At 37.2% G+C, this 7,766-nt stretch overlaps 2 protein-coding genes across 2 annotated transcripts; both read left to right on the forward strand.

Annotated features, from left to right (window-relative positions):
- The first annotated feature begins 246 nt into the window (after positions 1–246).
- LOC122293167 (ketol-acid reductoisomerase, chloroplastic-like) lies at positions 247–1,216 on the forward strand. Its single transcript, XM_043101657.1, has 2 exons — positions 247–567; positions 1,060–1,216. The coding sequence occupies exons 1-2, from the start codon at positions 286–288 to the stop codon at positions 1,177–1,179; spliced, it is 402 nt and encodes a 133-aa protein (XP_042957591.1). The 5' UTR covers positions 247–285; the 3' UTR covers positions 1,180–1,216.
- A 2,569-nt stretch (positions 1,217–3,785) lies between these two features.
- LOC122293166 (UDP-glycosyltransferase 92A1-like) lies at positions 3,786–5,523 on the forward strand. The gene has a single exon (XM_043101656.1). The coding sequence runs from the start codon at positions 3,825–3,827 to the stop codon at positions 5,307–5,309; it is 1,485 nt and encodes a 494-aa protein (XP_042957590.1). The 5' UTR covers positions 3,786–3,824; the 3' UTR covers positions 5,310–5,523.
- Positions 5,524–7,766: the final 2,243 nt, after the last annotated feature.

Consider the following 7,766-nt stretch of genomic DNA (forward strand, 5'->3'; position numbering starts at 1 on the left):
CGACGGAAACGAAATCTCTCGGATTCTTCACGCAGAACCGATTTCATCAGAGAAGAAGGGTGTGTATCTCTCGGATATTCACACGAGCTTCATCTCCTTTCCAACCCGTATGTTTTCTCTCCCCCTTTCCCTCTTTCTATTGTTTTCAAGCTCTGACGCCGATCGGTAAATTCCTTCTATTCTTCAGCAGAAACATCTTCGCATACTCTGGGTTGGCTCAGATCAGATTCGCGGCTTCAAGTTGGTTGCTGTTTTTTTTCTCCTTCAACCTTAGCTCGTTCTTTTATGGCGGCGGCTACCTCTTCATTCTCTCTGGCTCTTTCTGAGCCTCCATCATTGTCGTCTTCTAAAACCCTTAAACCCGTCTCTAAAACCTTCAGTCTAGGTTTCGCGACGTCGGTTTCGAAGGGCCTGGGGGCTCTCAGAGCTAAAGCCCCTGGTTTTGTCAACGCGTCTGCTCTCGGTGCCAAAATGGTTTCGATGCCGGCCATAAAGCCCCTGACCTCGCTTGATTTCGAGATCAATATCTTTAAGAAGGAGAAGGTCAACCTCGCTGGTCACGACGAGGTACATAGATTTCTCACTCTGTCTGTCTTGTTCTCAGGAAATGTATGAGGGAAAGCGTGGGAAAGTTATAGCTAATGTTCGTTTTATTTTTCTGGATGAGTCAGATGTGTACATTTCTCATTGATTTGCGTAAATACTCGTGTTGATTTTCTCTCGTTCTTTCTGGGGAACCAAAAAATTTTTTGGAATTATTCATTTTCTTAGGGGAGATTACCATACTAATAGAAAAAAAGAAAAATCTTTGGGAGAAAATGTTCTTGACTTAATAAGATTGTTGGTCCGTTGGATGTATAGATAGAGTATGAGGGATGTAAATTAAAATGATAAAAACTCGATTCTGCTCTGCAGCAGAGACATCTACTTATATATGTGGCTGCGTGTGTATGAATGTATAGCATTCTCTGTTTTAATGGTGAATGATAGTTTTACTTTTATATATACGTAAAACAGAACGATGAATGATAATTTAGTGCTATATAATTGTTAATGCAGTATACTGTGAAAGGAGGGAGGGATTTATTCCCTTTGCTGCCGGATGCGTTCAAGGGGATTAAGCAGATTGGTGTTATTGGCTGGGGTTTCCAAATTATATATGTGTTTGTTGTTCTTTAAATTATTATATATTTGATTGTTAGGTAGAAGAAGGATTGGCAAAATGTGTTTGTTGGTAATTAGGTTGAGAAAAAAAATTAATTGGAAATCAATAATTTAAATATCAAATTAAATTATTAATGTATATATAGTAGGTTTAATTGCAAAATATGAAAAAAAAAAAATTATTAAAAATAGAATATTATATTATTATTTTGATGAATCTAATGGCTAATCCAATGTGGGATTATGGATAGGAAGATTTATAATTATGGAAAACTTGTATTTTTCATCAAAATTTAAAGATGGCTTTGATGAAGCCAATGCCAATGCTCTTAGGGGAGAGCATGGTCCTGTTTGGTCCGGTCTCGGTGATGGATTAAAAATTTTCGGTCTATCATTCAGCTTGGAGCAGATCGGACTGGATATCTCTAGGGATGGGACTGGATATGACAGATAGTTATCAAGACGGTCCGGTTGGTCTAACCCCTCTTTTAAAAAAAAAAAAATCAATTAATAAAAAAATTATTTAAAATATTAAATTAAAATTAAGTGACTTATTAAATGAAAATTACATAAAAAATTTTACAATTATTAAGATATACTAATACTATATATTATAGTTATACATTAAAAGTTAATGCTAATAGTTTAAGGCAAATCTATATTCAAGTTTGTATAAGTACATGTTATGCAAATCATACAAGAGCAATCTAAGAATTATTGAGGATACAATAATATTTTCGGTTGAAAGTAAGGGTGACAATATGTGACACGATCCGTTAACTTAACACAAACACGACATGGTAATAGTAGGTTTGGATTTAGTTTTAACAGGTTCGGATCAAAACGGATTGACCTGTTAAAACACGATTGCTTATTTAGTTGATAACGGGTCAACTCGTTTTGATCAGTTAAAAAAGTTAAAATTACAATTATACACTTATATCTAAAACTAAAATTGTTGGGATTTTTATTTTGATATTTTTATTATTTGGATTGTAATTTTAAACTTCTAGTTAGTTTTGTATTTTTTATAGATATTTTGATTTTAATATTTATATAAAATTATGTTAAACTTAATCAGGCCAAATGGGTTAATTTCAGATCTGTTAAACCCATTTATATAAACTGGTTGAAACGGGTTAGGTCGTGTAAACCTATTTCGTAATATTCACTAATGAGTAAGGTCATGTCGTGTTAATTCGTTATGTTAATAGGTCGTGTTATAATTTAAAATTTTGATATTATAAATTTAACGGGTTGTGTTCGAGTTAATATATATAATATAATATACATACTTCAACACGACCCATTAATATAGTTTGACACTCTTACAATGAGTCGAAAGCTACCTCATTTTTGTGCCTTCCTAGCTATAAAGGAAAGGAATAGCAACATATGATTTCCTAAGGAGGATCGGCTTACATAAATGATACTCCCACTCAGACGATGGATCCTGATATTTTTTTTTTTAAAAAATTTTAAATTATTTTAATTTATTAATTAAGAAAGTGTTTGTTATTGATGTTATGATTTTTTTAAAGATACAAAAGAAAAAAAAAAAAAAGAGCAATTGCTTTTTTTCGGAGCCATTCTCGTTCTACACCCTTGGTGGGAGTAGCACGGCTCATTGGCTAAATATGGAAGCCAAGCCACCCTACAAAGTCATATCTTCTCTGCACTCCACCCAGTACTTCCTCCAGTCCCACCCTCTCGCATTTAAATCCATAGGCTTTCAAAGTTTGATTTTCATCCCAATTGCATGCATGGGCCACTGTTTCTTGATATAGATCGACTGTTTAAGAAACAAAAAAGAAATTTCCAAAAGATAATCTAGATTTCATTCCCCTAATTAAGCTAGTAATAGTATTTTGAGGTTCCCCAACGAGTCCCAGGGGTGAGCACGGTTTGATCTGGGTGATGGATCGAAAATCCTTCATTTTTTCCTGATTGGACGGGACGAGACCAAACATTCTTAGGGATTGGACCGAACTAGACTGATAGGATCCGGTCGGTCCAACCTTCTTCTTCTTCTTCTTCTTCTTTAAAATCGATTGATAAAAAAAATTATTTAAAATATTATATTAAAATTAAGTGACTTTAAATGAAAATTACATAATAAATTATACAATTATTAATATATACTAGTACTATATATTATGGTTATATTTTAAAAAATATAATAATACATTGATCTAAATATATATAGTTATAGACTTAGTACCAATACTATAACTAATAACTATACTAGTAGTATTACTAATATATTATATATTAGTAATAAATTGATAATATTCTATGTAGTTATAATGATTTAATATGAACATATTAAGTTTTTTTTTTTTTTTCTCGGCTATTAACATATTAAGTTAACAATACTAATGTGATATATTAATAATTAATTATATAAATAATATATATTTTTTCATTCTATCCGGTCCAGGATGAAAAAACTCTTGAATCGAAACCGAACCGAATGAATTCGATCCTATTGAACCAGTCCGTTCAATTTCTTAGGTCTGGACCGGCCAAATCTCGGTCCAAATCTCACCCCTACCATCGACCCACTTAATTGCTGGATCTTTCCCTTCCCATTAATAGATCACCCTCTTGGTTGAGAAGAATGAATCAGCTTCTCATTCTTGGCATCCAAATACAGCACAATGTCAGAGACAAAAGAACACTTCATCCTGTTCCCATTCATGGCAGAAGGCCACATAATCCCTTTCTTGGCGTTAGCCCTTCGACTTGTAGAGAAAAAGGGTTGCACCATAACCTTTATCAACTCCCCTCTCAACGTCAAGAAGATCAGTGCCAAGCTCCCTCCAAACCCTTATCTGCGCCTTGTTGAAATCCCTTTCAACCCCGCCGACCATGGCCTCCCTGCAGATGCTGAGAACACCAACTCTCTTCCTTACCATCTTATCCTCAGTCTTTTCGAAGCTTCTGATTCCTTTAAACCCATTGTCAGAAAGCTCATTCACAACATTTTCCACGAAGAAAATAGTTGTCCTCCACCACATTGTTTTATCTCCGACTTGTATTTTGGGTGGTGCGCCGATATTGCCCACGAGTTTGGCATGTTCCACGCCATGTTTTCCGTGGTTGGAGCCTTTGGCATGGCTTGTTATTTCTCCATGTGTCTGCACTGTCCGCAGAGGAAAGCGGAATCAGGGGAATTCACATTGCCTGATTTCCCTGAAGCATCTACTATTCACATATCACAGCTCTCACAAAGTCTTAAGGCGGCTGATGGTAACGATTCTTTTTCACGGTACATGACAAAACTGATTCCTCAGTGTCTGAATTCTGATGGAATGTTGGTTAATACGGTGGAGGGACTTGACACTATTGGACTGGACTACTTCAGGCGAAAGTTCAACAGGCCGATTTGGGCAGTGGGGCCACTTCTTCTACCTCCATCAGGCGAAAGGCGAGTTGCGAAAGACTCTCAAAACTCTCCAGAGTTTATCACAAGTTGGCTTGATTCGAAACCTCCCAAGTCTGTGTTATACATATCCTTTGGGTCGCAGAATACGATGTCTAGTTCCCAGATGATGCAACTGGCTATGGGATTGGATGTTAGTGGCAAGAATTTCATTTGGGTTGTCCGACCACCTATGGAGTTTGACATAAATTCAGAATTCAACTTCAAGGAATGGTTGCCAGAGGGATTTGCGCAGAAGATTAGAGACGAAAAGAGAGGGCTGATTCTGGATAAATGGGCACCCCAGCAAGAAATCCTATCCCATGAAGCAACTTCCGCCTTCTTAAGTCAATGCGGATGGAATTCAGTGCTGGAATGCCTTATCCACGGCATGCCTTTGATTGGGTGGCCAATGGCAACAGAACAGTTCTACACTGCTAAGCAAATGGTAGAGCACCTTGGGGTTTGTGTGGAGGTGGCAAGGGGGAAGACCTGTGAGGTTAAGCCTGAAGACATAGCAGCAAAGATTGAGTTGGTGATGAATGAGACCGAGAAAGCTGGGAAAACAATGAGAAGGAAAGCTCTTGAGGCCAGAGAAATTCTTTTTGATGCCATGAAAGATGAGGATGATTATAAAGGGTCCTCTGTCAAAGCCATGGATGACTTCTTGAGCGCTGCAGAGTTGATGAGTGACAAGACAAAGAGGGGACCAAACATTTGAAGAGCCTCAACGATGACTAGTTTCAGACATATAATAAAATCCAAAGGGTTTATCAACCTGGGAATGGATGAGCGATTCAATTTCAAACTATATTTCTTTCGCTATTATGGTAAGAAAGTAAAATAAAATGCAACATTGCAACTCTTGGAAGGTGCGCCTCAAAGAGTTAATTGGGTTTATATCTTAATTAAATCTTGGCCACTTCTACTCGCAATAGACATATCTTTGTTGCATTATCATTTCCCAAATACTATTTAAGCTTTTTTCTTAATGCGTGAAGAACTTCCACAAAAAGCACATACAAAAATGAAAAAACAATCAACAAACGCTCTCGGATCGTAAAAGAAAAAGCATTTATTCTGGCAGAAAAATTCTAGATGCAGTCCCAGTTAGAGGCCTGCGTGCGCACGAAGTGAAACGAGTCGTTTCATTTAAGTGAAAAAATGTATAGAAGTAAAGTCTCTCGTTTAACTTGACTACTGTTTTAATTGTTCAACGCTTCAAGAAGAAAATTGCTCTATTTTACTGCTCTGTAGAACTTGATTTGTTGCTCTATATCTCATAGCCAGTACCATGCATCATCATTTGTAAAAGCAAAGGCGATACAACAATACTTCTTCAAGCATGGTGCCAGGCAATCAAAAAGACTTGGGTTGTAAAACTTACCAAATGCGAATCCATCTGAAAATGGCAAACCCATTTTGTGAATGATATTTTTCAGATTGAAAAGATTTTTAGAGAAGGAACAGACAATCAAGTTTTTCTCGTTGGAGACTAAAATTTCGGAAAGAAATTCAACTGGATCCATCTTTGAAGTGGTTTGATTTTAAGCATCTATTTTTTGGAGGACAAGATCTATTTTCAGAGCACTCAAATGCTTCGAATGAAACTATACATGCCGACAGTAGTAAAGGAGATGCAGAGGGAACTCAAACAGTGAAGATCTGTTTTCAAACACTCAAACGCAAGGCTACTTTGCTTTGGGTCGCCGTATTTGGACTCAGTTTCTAGGACGAGAGATAAGAATCAAAGTGCAGAGTTATGTCGAATTGCTTGAGGGAGGAAGATGAAGTAAGGGGTATTTTTGACATTTAATTACAATTATGAAGAAAATGACATAAATATCCATATCGTGCGCACGCAAGCCCCCTACGGGGACTGCACGTAGCACGGCTCATTGTGGCAATTTTGAAATCGTTGTAAAAATTGCTACTAATGACTATTTTTTACAACGATTTTCAACTCGCCGCATATTTTTAACATCAAAGTTCGAATTCCATATTGGGCTTCACTTAAAGAAGTTTTTTGCAGCGATTTATTTTGTATTAGCAGTGAATCCTTGTGTTGCAACATGAAATAACTTGTTGCGACGATGTTATAATTGTCGGGATGCAGTGTGGGGTGCTAAAATGCGAAACCCTTTTATTTCCCATAAGATTTTGCCCATAAAAATTGTCACTCTTATGTACTTTATGAATAGATTAGGAGGGGAATTCTTTTAGGAGATTGATCTCCTTGACAAACCCAACTATTCTCCAATTTTTTGTATTGTGGTCGTGGTGTGTGGTATTAGTTATGTTGTTGATTTGAAGCCATTATTTTTTATTATGAGAAGAGTTTGCTTTTACTTAATTTCCCTATGAAGGGTGGTTCATTAGGGTCATATAATTGGTGGTTCAAATAGGAATAAACCAAAAGAGGGGTCCTTGCACTCGTACTCATTTATTTACGATATTTTATTGTAGGAATGTTATTAATCTTCTAGCAACTCAAAGGAAGAAGAAGAATCAAATAGTTAGGCTGAAGAATGAGGTAGGACTCTAGAAAGAAGGAGGTGAGAGAGATGAGCTAATAATGCAATATTTTTAGGAGTTTTTCACTTCAATGGCTCAAAGTAGAAATATGGAGTTCTTAACAGCTCTCAATGGAAGGGTCACAAATGCTATGAATGAGGAGCTCACCAAGCAATTCATAGAGGTTGAAGTGGAAGCTGCTCTTCGTCAAAGGAATCCTACCGAGGATTAGGGGTGCTACCCGCCCCCCCCCCCCCGGGGCGGGGCCACCCCCATCCCGCCCCCCACCACCGCCCATGCGGGGGGGGGTTTCCTAGGCCCCTGGCCCCCGCATGGATGGGGCGGGGTACCCCGTCCGGTAGTGGGGGTGCGGGGGAGCCCCTCCCCCCGTCCGGCCCCCGGCTTTGGTGATGGGCCCTTGGCCCATTTAAATATTTTGGGCCATTTTGAGCCCAAATAAGTTTTTTGGGCTCAAAATAACCCAAAAACACAATCCAAATTTGTTTATAGACGAAAAATTTAACTACAACTATATTTCTATATTAAAAAAAACTTTTTTAAAAAAATAAGAATACAAATACAAATATTAATTACTAAATTCCAATTTCAAAAACTTCAACGATCAACCTTATAGTCTTATACTATTAGCCTATTAATTATTAAG

The sequence above is a fragment of the Carya illinoinensis genome, chromosome 14, assembly GCF_018687715.1.
Source record: "Carya illinoinensis cultivar Pawnee chromosome 14, C.illinoinensisPawnee_v1, whole genome shotgun sequence".
NCBI classification, from domain to species: domain Eukaryota; kingdom Viridiplantae; phylum Streptophyta; class Magnoliopsida; order Fagales; family Juglandaceae; genus Carya; species Carya illinoinensis.